Source organism: Nanorana parkeri, unplaced genomic scaffold, assembly GCF_000935625.1.
Source record: "Nanorana parkeri isolate BGI_ZX_2015 unplaced genomic scaffold, ASM93562v1 scaffold243, whole genome shotgun sequence".
NCBI classification, from domain to species: Eukaryota; Metazoa; Chordata; class Amphibia; order Anura; family Dicroglossidae; genus Nanorana; species Nanorana parkeri.
Window position 1 is genome coordinate 67,659 of NW_017306511.1, and position 12,652 is coordinate 80,310.

At 42.5% G+C, this 12,652-nt stretch overlaps 1 protein-coding gene across 2 annotated transcripts in view; it reads right to left on the reverse strand.

Annotated features, from left to right (window-relative positions):
- Positions 1-752: 752 nt before the first annotated feature.
- Positions 753-12,652, reverse strand: part of GTF2F2 (general transcription factor IIF subunit 2) — a 148,586-nt gene continuing 136,686 nt past the window's right edge. The window contains exon 9 of one of the 2 annotated variants that reach the window (XM_018556615.1): positions 753-1,091. In XM_018556615.1, coding sequence (XP_018412117.1) covers positions 969-1,091 — 123 coding nt within the window. In that variant the 3' untranslated portion in view covers positions 753-968. The remainder of the gene's footprint in view (positions 1,092-12,652) is intronic. The other variant, XM_018556616.1, reaches the window with a different exon arrangement.

Below are 12,652 nucleotides of genomic sequence, written 5' to 3' on the forward strand. Positions count from 1 at the left end.
GCAATATACAAAGTCCCGGCACTGCCCTACAGAACAGAAGAACAGGATGTGTTTGGAAACATGGCTACCCCCCCCCATGTACATATCACAGAATACAAACAGTAACACATATTAATAGGATCATTTACAACAGATAGATTTGCCCATTGGGTTGTAGCAGTGACATGGGAATTCTGAGTGGATCTGATGGTCATCGGATGTGTGGGCTCCATAATAACGGACTCTGTGGCGGCAGCACCACCATGCATACATTTCACAACAACATTTTAGAATGAAGCCCATTTCACTAAAGTGAACCTGACGACTGCCACTGCTCCTAACAATGCTACTTTCCTGGCTGTCTGGCTTTCTCAGTCTAGAACAAGCATGCAGATTAAAAAGCAAAATCAACAGTATGACAGTCAGGCAACTTACATTTCCAGAAGCAGGGCAGCAATGGCATCCACCATAGGCTTTTGGTGCAGATTTTCTGCATACATTTTCGGCTGCTGGTAGCTTTACGGGGCACATACTTGATCTTTAAGTTTAATAAAGAAGATTCCCCCAATCATCTTGTTCCTTTCATTTTACCCGTGCAATATGGGAGAATGAAAGGAAGAATCTGACTGGTTTCTATGAAAAATGCAGCCAGTTCCCCCCGGACACCTTACTAGTCACATGACTAAACAGGTCACATCACATGATCTCACATGAACACAGCACTTCACATGAATACAATGTTGTTAGGGAGGAGGAAAAACTCAACTCTTTATAATGAATAAAAACAACTTTTATTGCTGGGGAAAATGTCCTGCCCCAATATAAAAAATATGTCCATTGCATTATTTTATACCAAACTGGAGACATTTTACTTTGCTTCAAAAACAACAACAAAAAAAGTCAATCAGCCTTCTTTACATCCCCTAGCTGTGCTGATGAAGATGCAAGTACAGGCTGTGACCTGCGTTCCTCTGCGTTGTATGGTCACTCTAGTCATTCTTCTCCTCCTCTCCTTGGTAATGCCTGTATTCGGGCCTCAGCTCCCATGTGTTCTTGTGAGTCCCTTTTACATTGTAAACACCGATTTCTCGCAGTATTTCTTTCAGGTACATCTGGATAAGGGGTAAAGACAAGAAACAAGATGTTTACATTTGCAGTCACTACATAAAAACATATATTTGTCTGCCCTATGCAATTGATTATCTAGAGATGTACCCCAGAAAAGTGCCAGATTGGCTGCTTTTTGGAGAGTTTTCTTATCACACTGAAATCCCATAATCTCTGCATAGATGACCCACTCTGACAAACAGGGTATGCACCCCAATCTAAGAAGTAGTCATGTCACGGAGCTCTGACAGACAAACAGGGCATGCACCCCAATATAGGAATTAACCATCACGTCACGGAGCTCTGGTGCACAAACAGGAAGAGAATTATCAGCAGTAAGGACACATTATATAACAACATTTATACTTATTATCTATAGTAAAACTTTTTTTTCCCAAGTAAAGCTTGAGGTGTTACGGTTTGTGCTCACTGAAGTGTCGGTTATGAGAGGAGCCCGGTAGAGGGAACATATCGATGAAACCAATAAAAGTTTGCTTGTTTGTGATCTAGGGTGATTTGTAGGGAGGACGGCATCCTTGGTTTTTATTAACTTTCCCAAAGGGGCAAAGTGCCGGCATGACAATGAATGTGCAAATCACATGAGAAATCCAGAGACCAGTAAAAAGGATTCACTTCCATATACTACAAATAACCATTCGTCAATAAAATATATAAAGTATTTTCTAAATCTTGAACACTAGGGCACCCATACATCTTGTACTATGTATCACATCTGGTTGTACACAGGATCTCACCTACAGCAATACCTGCTATTTAATAGATTATAATTCACCAAACATCAAGTTCCTTTAAAAATGAAAAAAGGGGGAGAGCGTCTATAAAGTTAATATCCTTTTCTGGTGGTTCTATAAAATAGTCTCAGTTTGCTTTATAGCTTTGTACACAGCAGATGGCAGCAAATAACCAGAGTTAAGAAAAACGTCTCCGATGTTGGTAGATCTACTTGAGTAAAGCAATGAAATATTTTAGGAAGCCTTTAAACCTACTCTGTTTGCTAGATCTATAACGAAGTGCCCTCAGCATAATCCCTGCCACTCATTTCTCTACCTATGGAAAATATGGGCTATTCTGTGGTATCATCAACTGAGAGTGTCCACGTAAGACAACCTAGCTGTGTGTCACAGAAGCATCTTCCCCTTCAGATTTTATTTCCAAGTGGCAGGTCTGTAATACATATTTCTATAAATATGGCAATAGGAGTTAAAACAAGACTAGACTTCTGCTTTGAAAGAACCCAGTAAAATATTTTTATACTTATAAAGAATCTTATGAAGTCTTATAAAGAGTCTTATAAAGAAATCACCTTCAGATGAACATTACAATATCTTGCAGGGCTGGACAAATCCCAGGGGCTAGGTAGCCAACGCTCCTTAAAAATGACAGCTGGCAACTAACTTCTGAGTTTTTCTCTAGTTCTTGTCAATAGCTCCTAAAAAGAAATCCTGCTAGCCCCTGGATTAGACAGACTGGCTCACGAATATTCATTTGTCCACCCCTGACAACTTGCATACTCACTAAAATTTGCTTCCAGTTACTGCTGATTCTCAGAACTGTTTCAGCGACAGTAGACCAGCCATTGCCATAAAGGTACGAACAGGCAGCTGCAGTATGGAGACACTAGGTATGTGCTTTCAATCACACATTCATTATTTTCCCTCATGATAGGTGAATGTGTAAACTATTTTCTGGCACTATGCCTTCATTGTACTGTAGCCACCTGTTTGGCGTCTTTATGGTACGGACATATTTACTTTAGAGGCTTTGTCACTGGGGACGGGACAAAGTGATCCAGATATGGAGTGTAGGAACCTAGAAGTGCACAAACCTGCCTGTCACAGTCAAATGGCTGCCAGTTCTGACAGGCAAACCGCCAGATGATTATTATACAGGATTGATATAGCGCAAACAGTTTGCGCAGCGCTTTACAATATAAGGAAGACATTACAATCACAATACAAATCAAGACAAGATGGTAAGGAGGTCCCTGCGTGTTATTTCAGGGCATGCTGCTAAACACATACTCCTATTGGCCCACTAGCCAAAAGAATTGTGCAGAAGGTTAAAGGTGCTGACGAATAATCAAAACTGATTACCCAAATTCAGATACCTTGGGGGTGATTCTTTATACTGCTTCCATAGCAAACAGCTACAGTATGTGAACAAGATTTGCCGTCCGATATGGCCACTAGCTGGAGCCAAGGAGCATAGAAATTTCCCATGTTCTTTCCGTGTGTCTCAGCAATGTCAATCGTCTTCCTGTGTGTGTTCGTCTCACTCTGTTACTGGGCCTGCTACTGTAAAGAGATTAACATTTAGCAAGGAAGCCTAGGATGCAAACTAATGCAAATGCTTAAACGTTACTTGGATTCACCATGAACACAAATTACTTTTACATAAAACCTTCAAAAACACCTTCTTAATTTCAGCACCTCCAATTGAGCGTGTTAAAGGAATGCGTCACCAAGAACACTTTATATAATCATAAAACTTTTCTGCTCGCAAAGAACCCTTTCTCAATCTGGAATACCGGCATTGCTACTCAACTTTCAGAAAGGGCTCTTTGCGACCCCAAACACTATGGGGGGAATTGATCAAAACTGGAGCAGTTGCCCATGGCAACCAATCAGCTCCTCTCTTTCATTTTCAAATCTTAAATGAACTGAAGAGAGAAGCTGATTGGTTGCCAAGCACCAGTGCTCCAGATTTTGTCTGCTCCAGTTTTTATAAGAGGTGCACCGAAATGGAAATTCCAAAACCGAAACCGAAATAAAAAAAAATTGTCAGGCCGAAACCATGCTTTAATTTTAGGGGCTTCGGGGAAATATTGGGAACACAGAAAAAGAAATTGAGAACACAGAGTCCTCAATCTCTTTTTCTGTGTCCCCTGTTATCAATGAACAGGAATCCTCTATGAGGACAGAGTATGTTTACTATAACTACAACTATGAATGAACAGGAGGAGATGTAGATCACTTCCCATTCATTCATAATTGAGGATATAGTAAACATACCATGTCCTCAATTGTGTACAAACACTCAGCGATCACTGATTGCTGAGTGTCTGCTCTTGCTCTCCTCTCTGATACGCTGTCACAGGAGGCTGGGCGGTGCAGGGAGGAGAGCTCAAGAGCTCAGCCTCCTGTGACAGCGCAGGCTGTCTCCGCCCACACACCGCTCTGCCGGACTGTGATAGGAGGCTGAGCGGTGTGGGAGGAGACACACTGGCCACTCGCATCGCTCTCCTCCCTCAGCGCTCAGCCGGCTGTCACACTTTCTCTCCTCCCCGCTGGGACAGGTGCCATTTTCGGCCGATAGGTTTCGGCGGCCGATATATCGGTGCATCCCTACTTTTGATAAATTCCCCCCAATGATTATATGGAGCATTCCTGGTGCCATTGCTCAGTCTATAGATATGCACTATGGAGGTACTGAAATTAAGACGGTAATCTGGAGTTATTTTGAAGTTCACGTGCTGTTCCTGGATTGACATTTATTCTTGCACCCTATTGGGGAGGATGGCTGCAAAGGCCATTTGTTGATAACGGTGAGGTGTGCTAACAAGGAACATGCAGACAGGACGAGATGATAGAAGCAACAGATTGATGGTTCTCTCTATCTGCTTCACTGTGCATTCACAGGCTGGCCCATGGAGGTAACCCAGCTGTGCTGACTAACTGCAATAGAGAAAAGTCAGGTCACCAGGCTGGCTGCTTTTTGGCAGGGCTGTATACATCTCAGGACAGGATGGACAAAAATAGAAATCATTTGGCAGGTAAAACAGCCCCAAGATATGCATGTTATTCATATATTCAACCTTTTGCCTGGTGTTCAGCTTTAATGGCATGCAACTGTGCTGATCGTGTACAATTGTTCTCTAGTTTGTTCAGGTGATCAATCACACTTTCAGGGCAAAATGTTTTTTAAGCCAAGGTGAGCATGCCAAATCTTAAGAGGAACAAGGCAGTTTGGCAGAATGTAAATGTGGCATTTTAACAAGGAATAGGAACAAATCCTGTGATCAATCCTTCTTTTAAAAGGAAAGGGTGAAGTATTCACCAGATCATTGTCTGTGGTGTAAATTACACTTCTTCATGCATAGGATAAAAAGCTGCTACTTCTACCTGTGATGCAGACAATTTGTTTTTAACTCTGGTCCTGGCCCCCTCAAAAAATAATTTTCTTTTCTTTGTCCCCGTCACAAAAAGTGAGGGGAAACTCCGCCAACTTCAAATGCAAACTAACTTTATTTGGGATTTTTCAATGCACACTAAGGCTGGGTTCACACCATTTTCCGGAAAAGATCTGGACCATAGTGCATTGCATTTTTGCTGCGATTTTACCGCAATTTGAATTTTGTTTTATTTTTATTAGCTTAAAATGGTCTTACAGGTCCGTTCCAGTGCATTCCAGACCAGACAAAATAGGACAAGCAGTATTTTTCTGGTCTGGAACGGACTGTGCTGGTGGGAACAGAGGCCAGAAATAGCATAGGGATACATTGGGATGCATTTTGGGTCCGGAAAGAGTCTGGTCTGGAGGTTATCTGGATGTGGTGTGAATGGGCCCTAAAACAGGTTATGGCTAGTGTCCATGAAGTGAGTAGTTCGTTGTTACAATGCAAGAGAATGTTTACATTTTTTTTTTTTACTTTCCCAACATGGCATTCCACTTCACTTATGGGATGCGGAGAACAGCAGTGAGATGAGATGCAAAAAAACTTAACACATCTGCAGTTTTACACAACACACTATAATCCCCCTCAAAGCAGCATTGTGGTATGAACATATCACATAGAAAACAATTGTTTCCTATGTACCCTAGCGTTAAGTCTGCTTATGTGGTGTGAACATGCCCTAAGATTTTATTGAGGCAAAAGCAGAAAACATTCCAAAAAAACTTAAGCACATCAGTACCAAATATGAACAACATTCAATTGAAATGTTCCATAATAAAAACTCTTTGCTTGAAAAGTGGGTTACTTGTTGATAGAGGATTTAGCTCAGGAATGCAATAGGGATATACTGATTTGAAAAGAAGGGATATCATCAAATTCCTTGGCTTTAATAGAAATTGAATATTCATTTGTACAGTATCCACCCCCATACCTTCATTAGTCATATAATAACTGAGCAGTACATTCTTCAGGAATGATTCATAGCTCTGATTTGCTGAGGGCATTATTGATAGACACAGGTGATGGTGGAGTGACAATTTGATGACACGGTGCAGACACTGCTCAGCCTTTTGTTGGGTTTATGGTGTAACCAAGTGCAAGATACTCATCTGGGTTAAGTATTTCCTTGTAAGATTATTCCATTTTCACAGACACCAACACTTAAACACTTTAAAATAAATACAATGAGTAATTCTGCCTGTCACACCTTGTAAAGGACTGTGGGAATACGATAAAGGTGAACTCTGGTTAAGCAGGAAAACTTTATTATTGGGAAGGGGGCATGGCTTGCTGATGGCGCAGCTTTACAGAGCCCCATCCTCAGACAGGCATTACCCAATTCCATAACTGTTTTCTTACCAATGGGGAAGAAGAAGCAACCGGTGAGCAAGACACGCTAATTTTTTCTGCCTTCTCAGAAGTTGCCTCTGGCCAAACAAACCAAGATGGCGCCAACAGCCTCTCTGTCCCAGCTTAGGCTGCACTCAGAGCCCTCCTCACCAGTGCTGGGCGAGTCACCTACTTTACTGAAGCAGGACTGGCAGACGCTCCGAGAGGTGAGGAGGGTTGGAACATTTGTACCTACCTGTGCTCTCTCCCCACACGGTTGGACATGGAATTTTACATTGTCAGACTGGAGGCTGCGTACAAGGAGATGACTACATTGAAGAACGACTCAAGCCAAAAGTTGGCAGCCAGATGGCAGGCATGGGGCATACATTCTCTTCCTGGATGAACATACATCAACAAGCCCTTAATGACCACACAGTCCAGATCCAGGATCTCTAATTTTATCTAGAAGACATGGAAAATAGGAGCCAACACAACAAGATTCTGGTCAAAGGCATTTCAGAATCGGTGGACTGACCTGGCATTTTGGCATCCATCAAAGCTCTTTTTAAATCGCTTATTGGGTAATTGTCTTGACACTGACATGGTTATTGTCACGCCCATAGATAACCGAGCCCGAAAAGCCCTGACCCCATCCGCCCTGGAGACATACACTTTTTTGTGGTAAAGGAAGCCATCCTGGCAGTAGCAAGGGCTAAAAGTTCCTTGACTCATGACAGCTACCCCGTGATCTTGCTTCCCAACTTGTTCAGACAGACCCTGTTATTCCACTGATGAATACGCTCCTATCATTATCGTCTGAACTAACAAAGGGTTAAAGAATTAGAAGCATTTTATATTAGTCTGTTCCCTTACTTTCACTTCTGCTCAGAGTTGCTTGGAATGTGTATAAAAACCTCAATTTTCGAAAAGGTAAAAAAAAGATATTTGAAATATTTGAGGTATGCAGTGTGAAAGGGAACACACAAAAGTATAGAGGGGTTTTCTCATATTTGACTGCAAAAAGTGGAAATACACTTTTCTAAGATTTTCCTGGTTAAACCCCACAGGCTGCAGGAGAGAAAACACCTGATTCCCAAAGAATACAGATGGAGGAATCTTCCCAGCCAATACTGTATTCTAACAGCTGGCGTCCAGGGCGGTCAGAACACTCGAATTGTGACTGTAGCTGATTGCCTGCAGTCACTGTCCGGCCCACAATTTCCCTCCCAACTAATAGTTTTTTTTTTAATATTAAAGTCTATTGAGCCAGCTGGTGGCAGCAGGGCACAGCTTGAATTTCGGCCGACTCCAACATCTCCCAAAATTCTAAAGGTGCCCATACACTGCACGATTATCGTACGATAATCGTATGCGATCGGTTTTTCGTACGATAATCGAGCAGTGTGAACGGAGACGTGCGACCGTTTCTACTGTACGGTCGCACGTCTTCTGTCGAACCAGCATGTTCGAAAACCAGCCGGGAATCGTACGATTCTCGGCTGGTTAGAACGGTGCTCGGAAGATAAATGCTGAACGGGCCGGTGTGTGCACGCGCACACTGCCCGTTCAGCATTGCGGTCATCGGAAGCCCGCCCCTCAGGGGGGTGGGCTTGCGATGATCGAGAGTGCGATCTGCCTGTCCAAGATAGGCAGATCGTACGTTTTTTTAATCCCTTTACAACCATCGCAAGACTAAAGTCTTGCGATGGTTGTAGAGTGTATGGCCACCTTAAGATTGTATGTATGGTTCCACTTTATTAGGTACATCTGTTCAAATGCTTGGTAACACAAATTGCTAATCAGCCAATCACATGGCAGCAACTCAATGCATTTAGGCATCTAGACGTGGTGAAGGTGACTTGCTAAAGTTCAAAGGGAACATCAGAATGGGAAAGAAAGTCTGCCTATCTAGGTCCCCTGACCCCAATTATAGGTAATCCTCTATTCCCTCCAGGCGAGATCTCATCCTCACTACTATCCTGGTCTAAATACAAACCATCTCCTATCACTCTAGCTTTCTCCACACGGGATCCCAAACCCTTGACCGATTTGCTACCGGAGGGAACATTTCGGGACAATGGCTTCAATACTTTCAAATTCAAACATTTTACCTTTCATTGTTATCCCAAACTGACCTCCTTAGGCCCCTTGCGTCTTTTGAGACTATAGGTCTCTCCCCCTCTTCCCCCACACATGTGATCTCCCTCCTTTATCGACTGCTGCCGTCAGTGCAATCCTCAGTCAGACCATATTTTATCAGGGCGTGGGAACGTGACCATAACCAAGGTCACAGGATCCTCCCTAGCCTCTTCCCCCGAAAATAGCACTTCTCTCAATCTTTCCTAGCTCTATATCCCACTTCAAGAATAATCTCCTTCGCTTTTTTGTGTCCTCTGCACGCTCTCTCATATCAAGACACTGGAACTCAACACAAGTCCCCTCCATGAGTGAATGGATTGGCGAAATTTGCGACACTATGCACCTGGAACAGCTGACCACCTACTTACAAGATAGACAATCTTTATTCTCCTAAACATGGAACCCTTGGATCTTATACAAGGACTCTAAACACTTCAGATTTCTTTGAATCCCTGTCATTTCTTCCCATACCTAGATTTGTAGAACATGATTTATACCCCTTGACTGACTTTTGTATCAATTTGCCTGATACTTATACTATGAGCTAGCAGTAGATACCTGGATCTCACCCGCGAACGTTACCCACCGCACCGCCTTCCCTTCATACTCCCTTCACGTTTCCCCCAAACCCCCACCCGTTTTTTGGGGGGGTTTTGTTTTTCTATTCCCTTGCTGCGTTTTGTCCTTTACGATCCATACTTGTTACTACTCAGGATTGTGTCTGCATTCTGGTGAAAAGAGACCAATATTGTTAATTACGTGGTATTTATGTATCACTTTGCAAATTCTCCACTAATGACAAATGTCTGTTTTGTTACATTTTATTACTTAAAAAAAAAAAAGAATGGAGAAGAAAGGTGATTTAAGTGACTTTGAACATGGCATGGTTGTTGGTTCCAGACGAGCTGGTCTGAGTATTTCAGCAACTGCTGATCTACTGGGGTTTTCACACACAACCATCTCTAGGATTTACAGAGAATGGTCTGAAAAAGAGAAAATCTCCAGTGAGCGGCAGTTGTGTGGACGAAAATGTCTTGTTGATGCCAAAGATCAGAGGAGAATGGGTAGACTGGTTGAAGCTGATATAAAGGCAACAGTAACTTAATTAACCACTCGTTACAACGGAGGTATGCAGAATACCATCTCTGAACGTACAACACGTTGAACCAGATGGGCTACAGCAGCAGAAGACCACACCGGGTGCCACTCCCGTCAGCTAAAACAGGAAACTGAGGCTACCAAAATTGGACAATAGAAGTTTGAAAAAACGTTGCCTGGTCTGACGAGTTTCTATTTCAGCTGCGACATTCAGATGGTAGGGTCAGAATTTGGCGTAAACAACATGAAATCATGGATCCATCCTGCCTTGTATCAACGGTTCAGGCTGCTGGTGGTGGTGTAATGGTGTGGGGCCTATTTTCTTGGCACACTTTGGGCCTGTGATGCTATCATGTCAATATGGACCAAAATCTCTGGGGAATGTTTCCAACACCTTGTTGAATATATGCCACGAAGAATTAAGGCAGTTCTGAAGGCAAAAGGAGGTCCAACCCGGTACCCGGGTATCACTAGCTTCTAAACAGAAGTACACATATTTAATAAAGTAGAGAAACATTGCTTTCATTACATTTCACAGATACAATTGTTCCCAGCACTATTACTTTGCTAGGGTCATAAAAACCAGTAAGAGCAGCCAGGACTATATTGAGAGGTGTCAGCTTTGATACAGATGAACTTGAATCACATCATGTAAAAATAAAACAAATGGTTAACACAGACGCTCCGAGGAGCTGCAAACTCTCCTTCACAGACTACAGAAAGAAAGGATTTCATGCACCTCTCTTACCATAATTATACACAAACATTTCAAGGATGAGATGCTATTATCTAATGCCAGAACAAATTCTACAGAAAATGTTTACAGACTAGAAGAAAATACATATTTCTGATTAGCACAAAGCACTGGAGGAGATATTGCAAATGAAGACCCACACTTCATAAGTGAAAATTGTATACGCTGGGTTCAGTATGCCACAGGAGGATGCGCTGTTATCACACTTAGGTGGTAACAGCTATAAAGATGGTTATGTAATCAGAGTGGATATAAGGCCGGATAAATGCGCTGCTGGAAGGCAATACTGAATGTTGGAAGCACTCATTACCCTTTGATCTGCTATGGAAAAGACTGAAAGACCTGAAATATGGCCTCTGTACTGGTGTTAGCGCCAGGTGACAATTGTGGCAGACCCTCATTTGTGGATTAGTCGTCTGTGAGCAGCCTTAAGCTGGCCATACATTATGCGCATTTCAGACGGTTCTTGCTGAAAAATGTGCACAGTAGTTGGCCCCGCCACCACCCTTCCGTCCAACAAGCTTGGATTAGAAGATCGAAGGAGCTGGATGGAACATCTTCAAGCAAACAGTGACAGCAGCCAATCAGCTGCCGTCACTATTTGGGGATTTTGACAGTGGCTCATACACTGCTGTCAGAATACAAAGCACACATTGTGAGATGCGTCCATCCACAGTGCTTTTTTCATTCAGTTTGCAGAAAAAAAAAGTATAACTGTGAATACCCAGCTTTGGGCTACCCATGCATGCATAGACCTCTCTAAACAGCATGAATGGAGAAATCTCCACTTCTGGCTATTGTATTCAGACAGTCAATAGCCAAGAAATTTCCATCCAGGCCCCTCGATTTTTAAATTAAGTTTGTTAAGTCAGGTGGTGCCAACAGGGCAACCCACAGCTTGAATTGTGGCAGATTTCTGCTAAATCGGCTGGAATTCGAGCCATGTATGGCCAGCATATGTATATAATGGAATCAAAAGATTTCCTCCGATTAAAGCAGCAACAACAAATGTTTTCATGAAAGTCATGTTTGTGTAATAAACATACATATATAGTGTTCTTGCTGTGGCAAAGTTTATGTTTTCCAAATGCTGCACATGCACAGTGACTTGCATCTTTTCAGCATCACTGCGATACCAATCGGAGGATCACTGAATGCTATGGTGACACATTAATTCACAACTATGACATTCAAAGCTTATCCTGCAAGAACTCTAATCTTGGCTTTGCACTCAAATGTTCTGCTGTCAGTTTTGGCTACATGTTGGAAGAAGTAGAAACCGTCAACTTGTTGCTGCTATGTCTCCAATTAGGATATTCCTCTATTCCGTGAGGGGAAATACCTCCTGTGACGGACCCCCGTACTCAGGATGAGTATGTCCGCCGCTGTCTTCTTCCTTGCTGAGGAGATATTGGAACCCGCTGATCTGTAGCTCCCAGTTTCCCCAGTCACTAGCCAAGGCTTGAGTGTAGGGTAAACAAACTCTGATTTATTGAGCAACTGCACAAACTTATATACAGCAAGTGATGAAATTAGAATATAATCCCATCACATCCCCCCTCCCCCTCCCAGACCATCGGTCTGCTCAACACCACAGGTGTCCACCTGCTAACGAACAACCTGGCCAGAATGTCATTGTTCTGAGCTCCCTCAGAGAACAATGGGAGATAACGAGGGATGGTGCTGATAGCCTTTCCATAACCAGGTCACACAGCATAATGCACTCAAACATAACTCAACCCCAATACACATTTAACTTATAAACTCATCACCATGTCGTCACACCTCCAATGGGAACACATGCAACAATTAAAATAAAAAATCATCATACTAGAGTAAAAATCATGAAAATCATAGTAAAGCCGTGTGCATCAAACAACTGCTACTTGTCGTCTAATAAAATATTTGTGTCGGGGGTTACAAAACAGGAGTGAGATTCCGGGCCTGCAATTTCATTTTTATATGAAACACCTAACATAAAAACCACTACATTTCTTATATGTGCAGTCCCATATTGCAGTCTGCAATTCACATATCTATAGAAATAT